Below are 22,388 nucleotides of genomic sequence, written 5' to 3'. Positions count from 1 at the left end.
AAAAGTGGTTTGGGAAGGGTCACTTCAACCATCCTGTTTGGGGTGCACCTGCAAACATCGTTGAATATTAAGAGTAAACCTTGTAGCGGGTACACCTCTAAGCTGCAATATGTGTTTTTTTTAGTTGAAAGAGACTCATGTCGGGAAGTTTACTTTGTAAGTCTCGTGTAACGGTGTTATGTTTCTAACTTCGGTCCCAGAGGATTGTGTGGAACCAGCGTATAAGGACCGAAGTATATCAAAGCAGGGTGTATGTGTCTCGTCAGCTGTGTTATAACACCAACCCTCGGCCCTGCCGCGCAGAGCACCCTCACAGCTCCTCTCCGCGGCCCGGAGCGGGGGAGCCCGGCGGAGCGGCCGGCAGGGGGCGCTGGGGGCCGCCCCCGCCTGACAACGGCGCGGCGCGACGGGCGGGGGCGGCCCCGGCGGCGCCGCTGGGACGTCTCGCAAGATGGCGGCGCCCCTGGACATGGAGCCGGCGGCCCTCAGCCTGGAGCTGCTGCCCACCGACCCGCTGCTGCTCATCCTCAGCTTCCTCGACTACCGCGACCTGATGAGGTGCGGGTACAAGGGGGGGAGGAAGGGGGGCTGGGGGAGGCGTTGCCCGGGCCGCGGGGCGAGCAGAGCCGAGGCCGGGCCGGCGGCGGCGGGGCCGGGGGGGGACCGGGGGAAACGGCCCGGGGAGGGCGGGCGGAGGCGGCTGCCGGCGGTTGCCCAACTTTTGGGTCCGTGCTGGGCTCCGCTCGCAAACGGGGTGAGGATGGGGCAGGGCTGGGGCAGGGCGCTCCCCAAGCGCTCGGCGCTGCCCCCATGGCAGCCGGTGTGCTCCGGGGACACCGCGCGGTGCGAGGCGTCCTGACGAGCTGCGGGCGGAGAGGAGCGGTGCTGGGCCCTTTTTACGTCCTTTTTAAGGAAAAAGGGGATGTTCGCTTTTCCCACCCGCATGTCATGCCGCTTTTATTTGTCCCTAAGTTACCCATTAGAACCGGTAACTGAGTTGACGGAATTAGTGCTCCTCTGCCTATCTGCGGGCGGACAAAGGGCGGTCTTGTTGCCAGTCAGTGTTTTCGGAGAGCTGAAAGAGCTCTTGTTGGAATCTGAGGCAAAGCGGGCAAAATTAAACAGGAGGGCTTTTCAGGCAGCAAGAAACGTGAATGGAAGTTGCAGGCTGCTCTTGGATGGTCTGCTAGGCGGCTAAAGGGTTGTGAGTCAAACAGTGAAGATAACAATGTGTTGTTAGCTAAAACCTTACCAATAGCGTACGAGCAGTGGCAGTGATTGGAATCACGGTGTTTGTTTGGGGGAGGAGTGTGTATGAATCACACAGAATGTTGTCAAAGTTGTTTCTCTTTTCCTAGATCTTAATAAGAAGGCTGAAGGCATCACAGACTTCTATTAGGATGTCAGTAAAAAAGGTTAAGCATAGCAAAAATAAAAATGTTAGCAACTGAGTAATGATGTATGGTCAGCATAGATGATTCAGTAGTAGTTGATAAAGGTAGCAAGGCTCAGTACCTATTTTTGTTATGTAGTTGAAATGAGGTGGATTTCATTGTGCAAGGACAATTAAATACTGGTTAGGTTTCTTAGCTCTAAAGGCAACACTGGCATTTCTGCATAACTGGCTGTTTGTGGTACTCAGAGAGTCAATTGAGGAAATCTTTAGTTGGTTACTGTTTGCTTTAGTGACATGTACGTGCTTTATCACAAACATTACAGTAGTTTCTCTGGTATTCCACAGGTTGGTTAGCCTGGTGGTGGTCCTTAAATAACAGAAAAGCTGACGTGAGACAAAATATCTATTTAATTAAGGAGAATTGATCAAACATGCAATTAAAGCCAGTTTGAAACCACATGTTCCTCTGATGCCACAGTAACTTCTTTCCTCTAAGCAATTAGAGGCTTGGTTGATATTTACCAACATGGTAAATTTCAGATAGGGTGTTAACTTCAGGATACTCTCACTTACAAATAAACATTTGTTATGTCGTGAATGAAATTCTTACATGGCCAAGTGTCAAGATTTTGCTGTTAACGAGCAGCCATGAAGCAACATGGTGGTTCTACTGGAGTTGCTATTAAATTTGAAGTGCAAACCATTAGCAGGTGTTATTTGAAGGCAAAGCCATTAAAATTTACAAATGCTGCAAGGAGAGGTGAGGTAACAGTAACCTTTCAAGAGATCTGTGTTCTGGTCAAGCTGACCAGTCAAGTAAGCGAGGTGTAATTCTGAGGGGAAAAAAAGTGCAAGACCGTGCTGATGAAAGGTAATGAATAAAAAGATCCAAGGGCATTAACAATCTATTCAGCGTGTCTCCATCATAAAACTATTATGATGGTAGAAATGAATACACTGGTGTCTTTGTGTCATTGAGAGTGGAAGGGTAATGGCAGGGCATAGAAGAAGGAATAATCACTTCACATTGTTCAGGTTGGTTTTGAAATACTAATGTAGTTATACCCATTATAAGCTGTTTAAACTATTAGGGGGGGAAAAAGACTGAACCAGACAGATAAACATGAAAAATTCTGTAGTCTCAGCACAAGATGTTTTCTCCAGGCCTGGACTCTGGCTTACTTAGCTTATCAGAGACAAGATTTGGAGGTACCTTTATTTCAGTATGTAACTATGTCCATTTACGCTGTTGATCTTCCTAATTTAGCAATATCTGAGCTACACTGGAGGTAAAAAAAAAAAAAAAAAAAAGGCAGTAACTGAAAGCTGAAGTTTGGTAACCTCGTTTGGGGTATTTAGATGTTAATCACAGTCATTAAAACACATATACTAATTGTTAGAACAAGCTACCAGAGGAAGTGGTGGTACTGCATCTGTATTTGTGGTATCTTTCTGCAAGATTCTTTGAAGTGTAACTGACAATTCAGCTCAAATAGAGAAGAAGGAGGAAAAGGTTTATTGTCTGGTGTTGAGGTTAGACTGAGTGAGACACTTATTTCTTTTGAATTGTATGGATCTTTGAATAATGTAATAATTCCCGGTATTACTGTTCTGCATGTGGCTGATGTTTTGTCACACTAATATACTGGAATGCCTTGCTGTTAATAGCAGTTCTATGTTCCAGAAAGACTTTTAAATTGTAAAAAGTAAAAATGGGAATGGACTTGCATGTTTGATGGTACCTCTGTTACTGCTTTTAAAAAGCAAGTTACCAGGCATTGGGAATATGGGTTAGCTATTGCTATCTCCTTGCATCAAGCAAGGATCAGCTTAAATGATTCTGAAGGCAATGCCCAACTCACATCCTACAGTTTCTCTTGATACTGCTTCTGCAATAATGCTGGATAGTGCAGGATATGATTCTTTGAAATTCCTGGAGGAGCAGAGTTACCTGCAGTGCAACAGTGGCAGGAGCTTATATTTGCTCTTCATAAGAGTCAACTTGCAGCTTTTTGTTTTCCATCATAAAGTTTATTTAAATAACTTAAAGTGGAAAATAACTTTGTAATACTTAAACTGTATAATTCTTAGGCTTATTGATTCAGCTTTCAGTAGTATGGCAACATTTTTGAAAAAGATCACGTAGAGACTAGAGACTTAGGTAAGGAAGCAATTTAAATCATAATAACTAGCCTACTGGAATATGTACCTCTGGTGGCATAGAGTCACACCCAAGTCTTTCAGATAATGTTTGTGATTGAAGAGATGTGCAGGGTGACCCGCTTTACAAAATGACTTAATTGCTGACAATTCTTGAAGTTCTCAAAGTATGTAGTTAATTAGAAAAGTAGTTCACGACAGCTGTAATGGAGACTCTTAACCTTTATAAGAATAACTCTAAAGAGGACAGTTGACTAACTTTGACATTAATTTAATGAGAACACAAGTTACAATGTATTACTATTTATCTCTGTTTATTTCACTGCTCTTTTGCAATCAAACTTAATGATTTTATATTTATAGTTGCTGCTATTTGAGTCGGAGATTAAATCAGCTCTCAAGCCATGATCCATTGTGGAAAAGACACTGCAAAAAATACTGGCTTATTTCAGAGTAAGTGTGATTGTATTAAGCCTTTTCTCTCTCTTTCTCTCTATAAAAATAAGACTTACGTTATTGTGCTATGTCCACATTTCAATCTAAGAGTTACTGGAAGTAATGTTATTTGCCATTTACCAGCTTCAAAATGACGAAAGGTTTGAGGTATCAGAAATGTTAATTTACTATAAAAGTTTCATGAATATAGGAGTGTCATGGAAGGTTATGGATTGTTAGCAAAGAGGTGCTCTGTTAATTACTAGGCTGAAGGAGAAGTTACAGTCTGACTATCAGACACCAAATATTCCACGGAGGAAGGTAATATTCTGAGTACTGTAATTATGGGGTACAGCTGGATGTCTGTGGCAATGGCTGCTGTGACTGGAACCACAGAATAGTTGAGTTGGAAGGTACCTTTTGGGGTCATCTAGTCCAACTCCCCTGCTCAAGAAGGGTCGCCTATGGCAGGCTGCTCAGGGTTGTGTCTAGTATGGTCTTGAAGATCTCCACAGATGGAGACTGTGGTCACTGTCTCACACTACTGTCATAGTGAAAGAGTGTTTCTTTGCGTTCAGTTGGAATTTCCTGGGTTTTAATTTGTGCTGATTGCTTATCCTCCTGTCAGTGCACGCTACCGAGAAGAACCTGGCTCCATCTTTGCTCCCTCCTATCAGGTATTTGTATGCATTGGTGAGGTGCCCCTGAGCCTTCTCTTCTCCAGGCAGTAGAATTCCAGCTCTCTTAAGCTCTCCTAATGTGAAAGATTGATCCAATCTCATAATTGTCTTTGAGGCTTTGTGCTGTATGTCCATGTCTCTCCTGTGCTACGGAGCTCAGAACTGGACATGGTACTCCAGACACAGCCTCACCAGTGCCATCCAGAAAGGAAGGATCACCTCCCTTGACCTGCTGGCAATGTTTTCCTATTGCAGTTAAGGATCTGTTGGCTTTTTTTGCTGCAAGGGTGCATTGCTGGCTCATCGTTAGCTTGTTGTCCACCAAGACCCCCAGGTCCTTCTTGACAAAACTGCCTCTAAGTCTGTTGGCACCCATTGTGTACTGGGTATACGGGGTTATTTCTCCCCAGATGCAGGACATCGGTGTATGTAAACATACAGTGAATGTTCTAATTACATACAGCTTGTGAAGATGTAATGCAAAAAGATGTAAAAGTTTTGTCTTGAAATTCTCTGCATAAAAATCCTAAGTGATATTTTTATTAGAATCCAAACTAGAAAGGAAAATCTGGTAAGGGGGGTTGGGGAATGAAGATAAGGAAGTGGAAAGTTCAAAGTGAGTACCTGATACTAGAGAAGAGGAACATGGTTTGTGCATGTGGGGGAGTTGAGGGGGCTAGGATTCCACTAAGCAGAACAGACTCTTGTGTTGGTTTCTGAGATGCTGGCCTCCCTTCAACCAAGAAAAGTGAGTAATCAAGGCTGAAGGAAACTTCTACAAATACCTGAGAGTGTATATATATACTGAAACTTCTCTCATCTGCTGGGACGTGATTCACTTTGGGTTTTTCCTCTTTTAACTCTTTGGTATTGTCATTAGTTTATATAACTTTCTAGATTATATTTAATGTCTTTTTTCTCCTCAACTCATCCTCAAGAAACAGGTTTTGTCTTTCTTTATTAGAGCTAAAGAAATGCTAAAGCTGGTGTGAAGACTTCTCAAATGTGAAATTATTGTTCAGGTGTATTGAGCTGTATTAAATCTCCTAGATTGAACATGCTTAGTGGAGTCTGAAGAGTTGGAATATGTCCTTACACAACAGTGCAAAAGCTGCTATGCTTTTGGAGGCAAGCATCCTTTGTCAGATACCAACACTTTATTGGCAGCTTATCTTCCAGCATCCTGCTGTTGTGCCTGTGAGGAGAATTCAATATGCAGTGATTCTTTAAGAAACTGACTTTCCAGATCAGTTTACCGAGTTCTCATTTAACTGTTTTGCTCCTTTTTCCTTCTTATTGGGAAAATAAAGGAGTTAATGACTAACGCAGTCATTAAAAAATTAGATTTTCAAAGGCCTTCCCTGTAAATGTGTGAAATGTGATCTGATTTAGCTATTTTACCAGTTCTCTAAGACTTAATGACAGACAGCACTCTTCCTTTACGGAAATACTGTGTCTAAATTTTCCCCAGATACTACGTACCCAGATTCTTTCCTAATTCTACTCCAAGGTGCCAGAATAATTGAGTTGGTGGAGCTACCTGTGACTGAGAAATGTTCTTGGCATAGTATTATGCACACCTTTTCTGTCAAATAACAAATTTTAACGTGCCGGTTTCAGAAGTCAAGATTTTTAGACTGGTGTTTAACCTTTCTTATTTCATGTCTACTTAGTGCAGAAAAAAGTCAGCGAAATCAGAGCTGGAAAGCTATCTTCATCAGCACCTACTCTGATCTAGGAAGATATATCCAGTATTATGCTACATTGAAAAAAGCCTGGGATGACCTAGAGAAGTACTTGGGACAGCGGTGTCCTCGGATGATTGGTTCTTTGAAAGGTATGGTATAAGATCTACTTCCTTTAGTAGATTGGCTAGTGCTGCATTGTTTGACATTTAGGTTTTATACTGTTTTTATCTTAGGCATGTGCATTGATTACTGGAGCCCTGGAAGTCAAGGAGACATGCTCTCCCTTCCCCTACAGTAAATAAATAGAGGGGGACACATGGATAGTACTTCCTCAGTTACTAGTGATTCATAGAGTCTCCAAAGATTTTAAGAGAAGAAAACAAATATTTTTTTTCTAGTGAACAAATGAAAATACTCCCACTGCTTTTGTCTGTAGTTGCTGGGACTGTTTTTTATTTTTAATTTTTACTAGTCCCATTATTTCAAGGATCTGGGGCTTGTTGGTGTGATCTTTATTCATGAGATTTTTCTGAAGACATAATGAAAGCACATTCACATTGAAAACGGGCAGTTTTAAACTAAAGCCAAACAAAAAGGGAGAGTATTTCCTCTTACTTAGGTCTTCCTGTATTCCTCTAACAAAGGTAAATTAGCAGCTGAACAAGGAGTTTTAGTTCTAAAATTACATATCCAGATTAAGTTTGTCTTAATTCTTGAAGTACTTCTGGTGTTCTGATTCATAAATTGTATACATTAAGACATAAAGGAAGTTTGGGCTTTTCTGGTATAAGGATAAATAGGTCTTGCATTTTCATCTTCAATCATCTGCGTGCAATTAAATCAAATGTCTTGGTCTAATAGTGTGGTCTGTGAAATTAAAAAACTAGACTGTTTTATTTCCTATTTAAGTCTTGCACATTTCTTGGCTTGCTGGATTGTTACTTTTTTCTAATTATTTATGAATAAGTGTGATTAGAATTTAATACATGCTGGGTTTTGTTCTGATTTTTTGGGATTACTTCTGAGTATCACTGAAGTAATACCATTTTAGGAAAAAGCCATAAGAGTTGTAGGTAGCCTGAAGTCTTGTGTTACACTGGCCATAGTATTTGATGAAGATGTCCACGCCTTGATTTCTGTAACTTGCATTCTGCTCCATTGAAAACAGCACTCAGGTATATGGAATCAGCAAATTGTCAGTCAAATGTTTTATTAATAAGATGGAAATTATCTGTGGTGGAGGTGTTGAAATGAACAGATCTTTCTATGGTTTTACTTTTAAAATCCTCCCAAGGTATTTGGTGCAGTGAAGCTTCTCTTTGTCTACCAAAAGACAAAAAAAAAAAAGTGAAACCTTGTATTGTGATGGAAGGTTTTAGCAGGAGCTCTTCTAAGACTCAAACCTTCAAAATACCATTAGTACAGCACCTTGTTTCACTGGATAGTTAACTCATGTCTTATAAATTAAACTGATAATGAATACGAAAAATGTTTTTTAAAAAAATCACCCAGAAAACCTTGATTAGAGCAGACTGCACAGGGCATCCACTTGATGTTTGGTAGAAACGACGATGTAGAAATCCCTCTGAATTGTGTGTGGAGGTATAAGAATAGTTACTCCCCACCCCTTTCTGTTGATAATGGATATGAAAATCCCCTCAATTCACTCAACATATTTATAGCTTCAAATTCTAGATGAATTGTGGCTGTAGCCAATTTTTTTTGTTGATGGTTTGATTGGAAACTGAAAGAAGCAACCCTTAGAATGGTGGAAGAGTCACATCAGTATTGCCTAAAAGTTGTAACTGGGACTCTGTCAGCTAATTACAACACTGTGGGGGAAGGTTCATTTCACTTCATAAATACTTCATGATTAAGTCAGGCCTGTTGAGATTTCACTGGATAGAGATTGGTGTGCTGTATTAAGTAATTAGTTAAAGTAATCAGCCTCCTTTCAAATGTGTGTAGTATTCATTGTATAACACCTGGCATACAGTAGTTACCAAATATTGGTGTCTATGTTCATTTGATCACGGCATTTATAAATTCCATACTTTGTATTTGAAATAACTTGATTTTCAGTAATGTTTTCCATTTGCATGACTTCAATCAGTGGAAGATTCTTGAGACCATGCTCATAGACAGCTGCGTCCCTAAGTTAAACTGAATTTTCCTTGCTTTTGTATTTCTGTCAACTTGCTTTCTCTGAATTACAAGTGGCAAAATACTTTGAAATATATATTCCTGTATTTGCCTTCGTAATAACATAAAAAATCAGTAATGCTGGGGCTACTTCTCATTTGCCAAAGAGAATTTGAACATGCTGTTATGTTTGGAGAGTAGGTAGTTTCTCCTTATTGCTAGCTATGCAGCTCTAATAAAATGTCATGAAATAAAATTTTAAAGAAAAAGGTCTTAACTAGTGTTCATCTTTGTAAGCAACAGCATATAGACACTGTGGGCAGAGTAGTGAAGCAGCATTAAATTTGAGTGTTTCTTAGGAACAGCCCTTCTTTATTTCCCTCTCCAAAACTGCTCATAACGCTCTGTTTCTTTTTGTACGCAGAGAGTGTGCGGGAGGAAGATCTGGATGCTGTGGAAGCGCAGATAGGCTGCAAACTCCCTGACGACTACCGATGTTCATTTCGTATTCACAATGGACAGAAGCTAGTTGTTCCCGGGTAAGGAACATAAACTACATATCAAGTCATTAATTCCTGTTGTATTTATTGGATAGTCTGTTTATTAAAAATCTGCTGATCAGGACAGATGAAACATTAATTGTATCGTATCTGAGTGACACGTGTCGAATTGGTTATCTTCTACTCTCAGCAGTAACTGAAAATGTGGTGTAGATTACTAATTGATCTAATTATATAGATATATAATTTATATATAAATATATTATATAGATATATTATATATATCTTCAGTCTAACAGTTAGAAATTTTAGTTAACATACCACTAAGTTTTGCTTCATGTTATCTACGTAAATTAGCCTCTTGACACTGCAGGCTTCATGATTTAATAACTTTTTTCTTTCAAATGCTTAGGGAATAACTTTCAAATCAGTTGGTCATCAGTAGAATCACAATGTCAGTTTTGCATATTAAGTTTTCTAAGCAGAAGATTTTATAATTTCAAGTGGTATCAGCAATTAAAAACTCATTTTACATCAAGTTTAGAAGGCAAATGACCAGATGTGGATTTGCATCTTCCAACTAGAAAAAGATTTAGCAGCTCAGCATTTGACAAAGTGCCACAAGTGTTAGCAAAAGATGGAAAACTAGGGCAAATCATTGCAGAGTCTGTAGTGAGCAGTGCTTTCATGTTGCTATACCAAAACCTTCACAGGTAGAGCAGACACAGCTTTCTCTAATTCTAGTATTGTAAGCGTGGAAGGAATATGGGAAATGGCTTTATGCAACCATAAGGATGACTTATAGTTCTTTCTGTTCTAGGAGAGACTTTTTTTTTTTTTAGAGGAGAGGTAGGTGCTCTAGTTCTGTAGGCTTTAAATGAGATAGCTCTTTCCATTTTGGAAGTGCTTCCTTCTGTTGCCTGGTAGAGTAAAAAGTGGTAGTTACTAACAGCAATCATATCATTGATCAGTAGATGACTTCCTAATAATTTTTATCAACCTTAATAGGATTCATAAAGCTTACAGTGTCGGTTTATGCAAAATACGGTTCTTGCACTTAATCAGCTTGGAAGTGATCAACATGCAGCTCTGCAGCTTGTGTATAGCTTTGCACCTCTTCCTACTGCTTTTTCACTTCCACTAAGCCCCTACTGCAATGAGTAATATGCCTGTGGAAGGGCTGTAGCAGGGGACGCACACCTTTGGGCATGCCTTTTGGCCTGAATAACTGCCAGTGGGCTGTGATCTATTGCTGTGCCCTCAAATGGAGAGCACAAGCCTACACCCAGGTTGACACACCTCTCTGGTGGAGCCAGTTGGTTCTGATACATGAGACCCAGAGCAAGAAAGGCTGCCACACTACAAGTGGAAGGCCTGGTGTAGTCAGCCCTGTAGTTCTGTGCTTTGTTGTGGCAGGTAAATACTGCAAAGTTCAGCTCTAGGTAGTTGAAGTCTGCAGAGAGTTGATGGGATGGGCGTGTTAGGCCAAAAATGGAGAACGCTGGGACTAGATGTGGCTGCATCTTGCATGTTGTCACTGTTAGGTACTTCGTGTATCTGTGCTTAGCTTTTAGCAAGAATACATAAGGAAAAATGAGAGGAATGGAACCTGTTGCCCAAGGTAGGAGCGACTTAGATCATGCTGACGTGTGTCAGCTTGTGCTTTGAGTCACTGCTTTCATAACGCCAGTAAAAGTATAGCGTCTGCAAGCGTTTGCATCTGCAAAGTTAAAGGCAACTTAGAAGGGAGTATGGGTGGGGAGGTGTAAACTACAGGTTTGTGTGTTTGGTTGGGGAAGAGAAAGTTGTGGCTCTCAGCCTCTCTGGGGGAAGGGAGAAAAATTCATATATTGTTTATAAAGACAAGGAAGCTCAGCTACTCTTGCATGTACGTTTATGGATTACTTTTTAGTCCACACTATGCTATTGGGTGACGTTACTGAAAGACAATTTATTGGAGGACTGATCAGTCTTACTCTCTCCCTAGGAGTATTTCCTTAATTGATCTGTCAAGAATACTCTGCTCTGAAGTGGCCCAGTCTAGTTTGAATTGTGCAATCAGTTAGATCTTTTTGAGTTCTAGTTACTTGGATCTAGCAGCAACCATAAGGAGAAGCTGAAGTCTCTGGAGTTTGGGATGGATGCTGGCTGTTTTGTTTGTTCTGGTTCTAGGAGCTTTCATGTGCTAATTCCAATGCAATTCCTGTACTGTCATTGACTTTGCATTAGAATTCAAACTTCCTCATGATTTTGACAAATATCTTGCATCAATGCACCACAGGCAAAATATTTTATCTTTCAGAGCTTTGAGAGAATGTCGGTCCAATCTGCCAAAAAAAGGATGAGAAAGCTGTTGCAAAATCTGTTGTATTCCTACAATTACAAAAAACTTGAACTCTATTACTTCAGGCCTTTTTCCAGATACATATTGTATATATAGCACATTAGTGTGTAAACTTTTTCATGTGTCCTGTTGGTTCATAAGAAGAATATTTCATGGGCTTCTTTTGATGTCCTTCCAAATGTTTCAAAGTCCCATGTTGGTTATATAAAACATGTTTATGAGTAATATATTTGTTGTTCTAACTACTGCTTTCATTAATCTCATGCCATTAGCCTGTTTGAAATGTATTAAATTGTTGCTTTTAAGATCGATCTGTAAAGTAACCTGAATTAAGGAGGTATTAAAGTGCAATTCTTAGTGAAGTATCGTCAGATGCTCATCTCATAGTTAGTTGATACTTAGCATATGTATATGATGGGACATAGAGTCTTCAGAAATTTTTATGTTGACCTGGTTAGACATCTCTTCTAGAAAGGCCTCCAAAAAAGATAAAATGTCTTTTCAAACAAAAAGTCTGGTTTTAATAAAATAAAAACAATAAAATGTGACTTCTTAAATACAGAAGTCAAAAAGTTAGTAAGATGGACTGAAATTAAAGGATTTTTACAGAACTCCTGTCTACTTATTTCAAGTTTTATTTTACATTGTTCACTTTGATTTTGTACTCTGCAAAGTTTTCGCTGAAGGCTGAGACCTTGTCAAAACCCAGGCTATATCTGAAGTCTGAGTCTTTCTTGTCATCCACAAAAACTTCTTTGCAGCGTGTTTTTCTTTGGCTTTGACAAATGTAGTCTTCTCTTCCTCTTGCTAAGAATGCTGCTGCAGTGTGTGCCCTTGTAAGTGAATACTTAAATCATGTTACCTCATTCTTCTGTTCTCCGCCCATTAGATTGAATGTAGGTTGCTTTTTTTTATTTTTGCCCTGGCATTTATCTCACCTGTCACTCATACTAGCGTTAACTTCAGTTTCTGATACTCACCTTCATTCCTGATGTGATACACTTTTCAGATTAGTACAACTTTTTTTCCAATTGTGTATATTCTATTCATAAGCAGGGAGGCTCCTATGGTCTTCAGAGTTGCTTTCTTATTGTCAAAAACAACAACCAAAAATCTAATCTTTTATAGTGATGTTTACAAAAAGAAAGAGGGAAAAATTAGAAGGACACTTGATAGTCTTGTCATGTCATGCTGATGAATATTGTCTCATTCCTTCCTTGTACAGCTTTGCTTGTATCTGTCTGCCTAAGTTTTCATACTGAGATGTTAATTTCTCTGATACAGTAGCTGTTTTCCTTCTTTGCTTCTCAACATTTTCTCCAAAGTATAAAGCACCTAGGTCACTTGTGGTTTTGATGAATGATTTACTATAGCAGGTTGTTATTCTAATTGAAAAAATCATGGATGTTTTGTGGAAGTTAATTTCAATGCTATCAAAACTTGAGATACAGGCTGCATAGGGTGGTGTTCCATTATGCTACTGTAGAAAACTGTGTCAGCTGTTAACAGAAAGCCTTCACCTTTTTTGAAGTAATTGTAGACACAAAGAGAATCTCCAACAGTTTAAAAGGGTGCCTTGGGATGCACAGAATGTACCAGGAAGTATTTATTTGAGAGCTACCAAGCCTTCCTCTATGAAGGCTGGTGCTGTGAACTAAAACGTGGCTTTGCTCTTGAGTTTTATAGTTGGACTTCATCTAGCTCTAACATGCATCCAGAGCATTGATAGAATTAATACTTAGAAAAGATTTCTGAAGCTGTCGCTGCATTCTGAGTAGTATCATCTGTTTATCTTTTTTTTCTTGTTTCAAGTTTGATGGGAAGTATGGCGCTGTCGAACCACTACCGCTCTGAAGACTTGTTGGATATCGACACAGCTGCCGGAGGTTTTCAACAGAGGCTAGGTCTGAAACAATGCCTTCCGCTTACGTTTTGCATTCACACTGGCCTGAGCCAGTACATGGCCCTGGAGAGTGTGGAAGGACGAAACAAATACGAGATCTTCTATCAATGTCCAGTAAGGAGGATATGTTTATACTTCTGAATGTACTTTTCAAATAGTTGATGGTACCCCATTGCATGTTATCTGATACCCAAAATACTTTACATAGTATAAGGTCAATATTAAGACAGCATGCTGGTTTCCGTTGTTTGTCCTTGAGTTGCCATCAGGTTTCACCAAAGTATACAAGTGGAGTGCTTATTAGATGAAAGAAATTTACAAGAAGTAGTTAATGCTATAGCAGTTTCCATAGGTTTATGATAGTGGATGGCATTCATCTTTTCGTCTTTATTGGAAGATATTACTTAAATTTGTTTATAGCTATGGCAGGTATATAATCTTGTTCCTTTAAGGAATAAAAGCTTTTCTTTGGGAGATACTCATCTGTATGAATTTCTTTACCCAGATATGATAAATGTGAATTTACTGAAGGGTATCCTCAAAAAAAAGCAGGGGAAGTGAAGAGTGTTTCTTCTATTTATATATAATAAAAAGAAGTTGTTGGGCTGGGAGGATATCTTCTTCCTGCTATGTGCTTTCTAGCTGTTTATTTTCAAAGCATGTAGCACTTGGATTTCCAGGAAATGTCGTGATAAGGGATCACGTGGAGGATTGTTAAGCTCTTCGTTTGTATTATGTATTTTGTATTATGTATTATTAATTAAACGTTTTGGATAATGCTCTGAAACTTGAAATGCTATGTAAATTTTGGGTTATCTCTGAACAGTCTTGCTTGTTTCAAGGGGGTATGTGTTAGTAAAGGATATGGAATTGTTGAGTCTGGAGAAGAGAAGGCTCAGGAGAATCTTATCAATGAGTATGAATACTGGATAGCAGGGCATAAGGAAGTCAGAGCTAGACTTTTCTCTGTGATGCCTGCCCAATTACAGAAGAAGAGACAGTAAGCACAAATTGAAACAGAAGAAACCTGATCTGAACATAGGGAAAGAGCTTTTTACTCTGAGTGTGGCTGAATACTGGAACAGGTTACTTACAGAGGTTGCATGGTCTCTCTCTTGGAGACAGAGCCCATGGTCCTGGGTAACCTGCCCTAGCTGATCCTGTCTTGAGTGGGGGGTTTGGACTGATCATCTCCAAAGGTCCTCTCCAAGCTCAACTTTACTGTTTCTGTTCTAAGTCAATATATTTTGATTTGTTGTGTTTCTTAAGCAATGCATTAAATCTAATTAACCTTAATGGAATGTTCAAGCTGTACATTTAATTATCAGCTGAGTACTCACAGGGACAGGAATTTGTGTTTTACATTATACATTTGAATATCTGGCTGGGAATATAATGGTGTATTAAGAAGCCAGATTATTGGTTTAGTGAATGTAGGGAAAGCATTCCATGTGTTACGTTTCAGATGTTGAATTTTAACCTTTGAAGTCTAATGCTTTATTTCTAATAAATCCATAACTTTCCCTTTTAGGACCAAATGGCTCGCAATCCGTCTGCTATTGATATGTTCATTACAGGTAACACTTCAGAATAAAGAGTTCTGCAGAATGTTTTAATTGTGTGTAGAAAATATACATCAGTGTTTGACAGATCAAATCAAACTGTACAGTGCAGTTGACTTGTACAGAGCAAGTGCTCTAAATTTTCTGTGCTACTTACAAGACACTAACCTGATTTAAAACATCAGTGATTATTTGAAATGAGATGGAAGTTTTCTTTAATGAAGCTTGTCCTTCCTCGTGCCTTGTATACGGATTACTCAGTGTATTAACCTGTCTAACAAGATGAGCAAAAGCTTTAAATTAGCCATCATTGGAATGATGTAAGTAAATATGCATCCAAATAGGCAGGCTTTTTTCCAGTAGTTTTTGCTACCAGGTTGGAAGTTCAAAATATTTTGTGTCTCTTAATGAAATCTTATTAATTATAACCATAGCTACGGAAGAAAGCCTTTCTGAATTTTGATTTGGCTAATTTTGTGTAATTTGGTTATGTAGTAGTCCACTGAGATCATCTGTCTGGTATGTACATTAGCTGAAATGATTCTTTGTTTTCATTCCCTGAAATCTGGTAACCGTGACTGTGCTCTCCCACTGAGTCAAAAGAATTAATTTAGACAGATGTGTTCTAACTGGTGCCAAAATTCATGTTAGCATTGTATATTTCTTCAGATATATGTACTAATAGTAACAGTGGGAAACTACATTAGACAATGCTATACTATTGCTGGTTTAGGTTGGAGGTAGGTAAACTCTTAGCCACTCTAATTTTAGGAAACCTTTCTATGTACTCATAGATTTTGTGAACTGGTTTCAATGTGCAGTAAAAAGTTTGTCATCTGTTTTATGAAGGTCATATTTTGGAGTGCACTATGTTCTTTAGGATAGTCAGAGGGAAGTTACAGCAAAAGCTCAAGACTAATAGCTGGTTACTTGTGTCTTTTCAGCTGAGGATGATGTAATGCTTTAAAGCTACTCTGGTGTATTCGTATTGTTACCTCGAGCTTGCCGCTTTTATGGCATTGCCTCAATGGTGAGGTGATCCGACATCGTACCTAAATGTATGGCACTTGGCTGAAAGGGTTTATCTTGGCATATTGCAGGGTGGAGGGGAAGCTTCATATACAGCATTTATCTAGATTTTTTTTGAACATTGCAGAGTAGATTGGTCCATTTTCTCCATTCAGAGTTGCTTTATACAAGGTTTGCATTTGTGGATTAGTGGTAGAAAGGAGGATAATAAGCTTGGAATTGCTTAGACTTCCAAAAGGTTAAAGGACAGTACACGTAGCTCTTGCACAAAGGAAGAAGTGGTAAGTACATGTAATCTAACAGGAGTGATAATACTTGATAACATGTCAGTGGAGGCTAGGATAATGGTTTCACAGTATTTCAGTTAGCTTCAAGATTTTTTTTTGAGTGATATTGACAAATATTTGAAGAACTCTGTGTATTTCTCTGTTGAACTCTGTCACAATGCTTAGAAAATCTGTAGCTGAGAAATTGTTTTCCAGGAAGGCAGTATTGCTTGTATGAAACTCCGCTCTTTAAGAGTTAAATGTGACAGCTTGACTGTCTGCTTAGAAATCAAGCTGTTCCTAAATAATGGCTGTAGGTGTACGAAAAGCTTTTTCAGACAATGGCTTTATGTTTAAGAAAATTCTAGCTTCTTTTGAATGACGTACAGCCTTATTTCTTCTGGGTTTGTAGGAGGAGTGCAGAGCATCTCTCTGTCTATGCCTCATCCCTGTTCTTAAGGAGAGGAAAACTCTGCAATTTGTTAGCAAGTTTCTTAAAGTATTCATATGGAAACTTGGTGTATATATATATCTATCAAAATTAAGTAAGTCCATCAGCAGGCTTGTGTGCTCCTTGTAGGTAGACTAGCTGGAAATAGCTACACAAATAGAATAGGCTGCTGTACTAGTCATCTTTCCAAATCATAGCAGAACAGTCTTGATAAGGAAAACATGATGACAGGCACCAGCATTTGAAGGCTGTGATTATAATGTGATATACTTAGCGAAGAGCTGCTTTGATTGCTTTGGCATTTCTGGAATATGTAATCTTCATTGTAGGTTGCTTTCTACAAATGATCTTTGTTGGTTGAATGAGCTGGGATATTAACTGTCATCTAAAAGTCTGAGAATATATCGTAGAAGTATTCCAAGTTTTTTAAAGTGTTTGCTTTGAATATTTATCGTAATGTACTCAGTGGTAAACTTGTCTGTCCTTATGAACACTTCTCTTCTTTGACACCTAGGTACATCTTACTTGGAATGGTTTACATCCTACGTAAACAAGGTTGTAACTGGTGGTTATCCTATCATCAGAGATCAGATTTTCAGGTATTGTGACCGGGATTTATAACTTCACTGCAGTGTGTTGATGGCTTGTTTAGAATGTGGACTTCTTTTGCAGTAGTTCTGCGTTTGTGATACCAAAAGCTAATGGTGGAGAAGAGGAAGTGCATGAGATGTTTCAGATAGAACTTTAAAACAGAATGCTTAAAAGCTTTTTTTGAACATCACAAGCTTCAGAGATTATAACTTTGTGTTATCAGAACTGGAATCTTGTGATACAGTTGATCTGAAGCATAGCTAGTACCATATCATTTATTCTGTCTGCTATGCATGCACTGCAGCTGCAGAGCTGTTCTTAGCTATTAAAAAATCAGTTGTTCCAGTGAACTGGTCTCTAAAGTAACACAGTGCAGAATCAGTACATAAACAGGATTTGTTCTGGTGTTTGAATATTCACCCATGTATAATTTCTTCTAAATATAAGAACCTTATTTCTGTGGAACTGGGGTGTTCCAGAACACAAGCTCCTCATCTGAAAATTTCTTTGCTGTAGGAGTTGTTAGGTTTTTGGTTTTTAAATAGCATAAGGATGCATCCTTGTTAAACAAGTGGGTTTTCACTGACTTCAGATCCAATTATACAGCTAGCTTAATACAAGCATTAATGCAGTTACAGAGAGCTGTAGCTGTATGAGTTTGGGAAGAATATATACTAAAGATTCTGCATGCATCCTTTGTTTAACTGCCAAATTATGAATTACTTCTAAGTCTAGCCCCACAGTGCTCTTATTAGTGATTAACTAATCACTTTACATCTTCAGTTTTCTGTACTAAATGTTCAGAGCTATTTTTAGATTTGTTTTTCTTTTTGTAGGTATGTCCATGATAAAGAATGTGTTGCTACCACAGGAGATATTACTGTTTCTGTGTCCACGTCTTTTCTACCTGAACTCAGTTCTGTACATCCACCGCACTATTTCTTCACATACAGAATCAGGTGAGAATAACTGCATGACCCTTAAAACACAGGGGAGACTTGTGTAGTGTTAAGATCATCAACTGTTGCAAATTTATGCACAGAATTCATAAAGTTACTAAAATGAACGGGAAGTATCTGAATGTGCACAGCATGCAGTACTTTCTAATAGAAAAGATCACTAAAATATTACCTGGCCAGGTACATAAAGCATCTGTCAAGTTGGTAATTGGCAAAGTACAGTAATGGGTGAGGGGAAGAATTTCTAAGTAATTCCTGCCCTTTAGAAAGGGCTAAATAACTACAGTGAATAGACAGGTATATCTTGGCGATTGATTCAGTATACTTCACTGCAGTATGTTGTGTTTTTTTTTCCCCCAGTCTATTTTGAGACAGAGCCCAAGACTACCAAGCTTTTCTTGAAATGTATGAAAGTAGTTATGTAACCATTAAGTATGCTATTTGGCTTCTAGAATTGAAATGTCCAAAGATGCTCTTCCTGAGAAGGCTTGTCAGCTGGACAGTCGATACTGGAGAATAACAAATGCCAAAGGTGATGTAGAAGAGGTTCAGGGTCCTGGAGTAGTTGGTAAGTAAAAGGTTGCTTTTATGAATCTGTTTAGCATACATGTTATGAAAGTTCCACTATTAGTTATTTCTTATGATGAGAAGGTGGCAGTTGTGTGGTTTGTATAAACATAATTTCATTGCTTGAAATGAAGTAATATGTATGCATCTGTTTTGTCTTGAAGTTGTTTTACAAGGGGTGTTTGAAAAGCCTGATAGTTAAATTTTCTTCGAATAGTTCTTTTTAGTACTAGTTACTGAGAATAATTTATGTCCACAGGAATCTAAAATCATCTGCCTGAATGTTATAGAGCTCAACAAACTGCTAAATTGTGGTTAACTGCAGTGCTAAATTATGGTTATACTTTAGTCCTTACTTATTGTGATCTGGTTTACCAACAGGGGAGTTTCCAATAATCAGTCCAGGGAGAGTCTATGAATATACCAGCTGTACCACTTTTTCCACGACATCTGGATATATGGAGGGGTATTACACCTTCCACTGCCTCTACTACAAGGACAAATTCTTTAATGTTACAATTCCCAGATTTCATATGGTGTGCCCAACATTCAAGGTGTCTACAGCACGAATGGTAAGTAGATATGCATTTGTGCTTATCCTGGATTTTGTGTCTCACCTTCTGTTTTCATTGATCACTTGGATTGATTTTAATAGGGGAGTGCAGCTGTGTGTTGAAATGAGTTTCAGTTCTTTTCTTGAAAATGTACTCTTTCAGGTTTGCTTCAACAAAAACTAAAAGAATCACTACATCTGAGACTTCAGCAACTTCCCACTATATAAATTCTTTTCAGCTTCTGGAATATTTATTGATTTAAAAAACAAACAAACAAAAAAACACACTAACACTTGTATTGCAAAACTCACAGTACTGAACAGTATTTGGATTGGTAATTCCATATAAAACATACCACAGTTAAGCCTACATCAGTCTGGAAACCATAGCAGTATTTTGAGGCAGTTTCTATGTCACTAAAGCCATATATCCTTGTTGCTTTGGCATGTAATAGTACCAATTTAATTCAAGACCCTAGGTCCTAGCTTTCACAAGAAGTCCTGACTGGCTGTGGGTGTTCCTTCTTGGGTCCTCACCTCTGTCTGGTATCAAGGTCAAACTGTGTCTTATCAGGTGAGATCTGTTGCCCTGTAGGCTTTTAACGGGTAGAACTTGACCATTCTGTTGTCCTGTGTCTGAGCTCCAGCGCTCCCCAGAATGCACAGAAATATGTATGTATGGTTATGTCTGTTCAGGGTGTATTTCAGAGGTATATCTGATTATGCAGACTGCAGCAATGTTGAGGTTTGTTTGTTTATTTTGTTTTAAGGAGCTACTTTATTTCTTAATTTGTACCTTGAAGCATGGCATTGAGTTAGCTGTTCGGATTTCTTAGTTCTTTTAAATATTCCTTCTTGGTATCACCACACTACAGTATGTTTTAGCCATAATTGTTGATTCACTTTCTTCAACAACAAATGTTTAAGTTAATAACAATTCTAAAAAGGTGTTGGTCCTCTTATGCTCACTAGTTCACACTGAAGTGCATTTCATTAAGTCACTTAATGAACTCAATAAGATACTTAGCTTACTGTTACTGTAATGTAATTGTAGGTGATCTTTAACTTTTCTGTTTGTTTTGGCACATTTAGAGAAGATTGCTTTATTTTATCACTAGCATAGCCCTTATTTAGTGTCTAATTCAGATAGAACTTAAAAGACTTTGTGCAAGTACTGAGTCTTTCTTAGGAGTAAGCATCTATCTTTACACTTTTTCCTGTTTTTCCAAGGGATTTGAGAAACTTGGTAGTAGCTGTAACAGTAAATGCCAGCAGAGGTCGTGCTTATAATGGAAAATGTCATATCTAACTTAAGCTTACATTTGTGAGTTGTAACCTCTTCCAGTCAGCTGACTGTGAGAATCATTTGCTTTTATATCTTTTGCTGTACCTCTAGTTCTAAAAGGTAGTAATGACCCTCTTTTTAAAAAACAAACAAACAAAAAAAAAACTACCTGTACTAAAAGACTAGATAAGCTGCCAAGGAAATTGGTACAACTAGGGTGCTGAATTGTGGTACCTTGTGGCATTGTATACATAGCCTTAATTATTCCATGCATAAAACTAGTGGCTATTTATTGAGTTAATGGTTAAGTACTTAGGCAAAATTTATCTTTATTGCTAATTATTACCGTAAGCTTAGGGAACTGGTGTTAAGACATGGGGTATGGTATCTACCTCCGGTAACTGATGCAGTAATATAGGCTTTCAATTTTTCTAGGGAATTGTTAGTGCTTCTTTATAAATAGCTGGAATACAAAATTTTGATTAAATATGTGTATGTTTTGTATTAGGAAACAAATCATAATGAATATGCAGTGGATGAAGATGAAGATTCCACAGACACTGATGAATATGAAGATCGACGTAGAGTGTTGGACATTCCTGCACCTTCTGGACGCTGCCCACATCATACTTGATGGGATTTTGTTTGCTTCAAAACTGTTTTCAGAAGCTCTTTGAACTCTTGGGACTAGTGCATAAGAATATGTCTGACTATTGTAAATGAACTTTCTGTTGCACATCAGGGCAACTAGCATGAATGTTGGTGCCAGCTCTAATATTCATCAGAATATAATTTTTTTTTTTTTTTTTCCCTGGCTTGGAAGTAGGGGGGGGAAAGGAGGAAGGGAGAGGAAGAGAAAGATGTTTAGGTTTTGTTGACTTTTTTCCAAAGTGCAGAACAGCTTGATAGTCTGAGGTAATCATATCTTACAGTTTTAAACTATTGCGTATTTATGATCATATTACAAATGCGGTGTGGGGAATTGTTTTTATACAAACATTTAAAATTAGCAATAGACAAGATGGCAAAAAAGGTGTGTACTATTGTCCTTTCTCATGAGTTTCTACTGTTGATAATTTCTGCTAAGAATGAAATTTGCAGGTTGGCCAATGTATCCCACTTGGGTTAGATCAGGTGCTCTTATGCTCTTTTTATTAACATACAAGTACCAGAAAATTCTGGTTATCAGATACATACATTTGGAATGAAACTGGCCTTATTTTTGGACAATCTGTCTTTCAGCTTAATTTTATGCTAAATGACTCTGATTGAATAATGCCTTTTTGGAATGTAGTGTACATGCATAATCTGTCACTCAATAACAAAGAAATTTCTCAATGACTACAAAATATGAATTTGTAAATATGTTTTGAGTTTTTCTTTATATGATGTTTGCTGTTCAGACTTTGTCATAGGTGACAGCTTATGTTGAAGTATCATGTCTCCCTAAATCCTCTATGGGTTTTTGCAACTATGCATGAATCCAAAAGAAAAAAAGAGCCTGACAGAACACTAGATGACTAGAAACTTTATATTTAAAGAAGTATCTGTTTGCTTTATCACTTTTATTTTGTTTCCACTGTCATTAATAAACAACTTAACTGCCTCCTTTGCTCTAAAGTACAACATGGGACTGATTCTGCTGAGACTTGAGCAAAAATTATGACTAGTTTTCCTGTAGTCAGTTCTTCTTTCTGACATCCAGAATCAGTAGCTCCAATGATGGGATACCAGCATATTGTTCCAAGTGATTTTTTTTTTCCATTACTGATTAGCTAACTGTTACATGAACTCTAGATTTTTACAAGCCCTAGTATTGGATTCTCAATGTGCACATCTTTCTCTTGTGTCACACAACATCTGGATCTTCTGCAGCA

General features: G+C 38.3%; 1 protein-coding gene across 1 annotated transcript; it reads left to right on the top strand.

The window, feature by feature from the left end:
- Positions 1–402: 402 nt before the first annotated feature.
- FBXO3 (F-box protein 3) lies at positions 403–22,117 on the top strand. The gene is made up of 11 exons (XM_082761678.1): positions 403–558; positions 3,920–4,009; positions 6,345–6,508; positions 8,926–9,040; positions 13,158–13,362; positions 14,780–14,825; positions 17,071–17,155; positions 17,984–18,106; positions 18,559–18,674; positions 19,055–19,245; positions 21,020–22,117. The coding sequence occupies exons 1-11, from the start codon at positions 452–454 to the stop codon at positions 21,143–21,145; spliced, it is 1,368 nt and encodes a 455-aa protein (XP_082617804.1). The 5' UTR covers positions 403–451; the 3' UTR covers positions 21,146–22,117.
- Positions 22,118–22,388: the final 271 nt, after the last annotated feature.

This window comes from Aythya marila (genome assembly GCF_965140915.1).
Source record: "Aythya marila genome assembly, chromosome: 5".
NCBI lineage: Eukaryota > Metazoa > Chordata > Aves > Anseriformes > Anatidae > Aythya > Aythya marila.
This window is presented reverse-complemented; position numbering and strand designations above follow the sequence as displayed.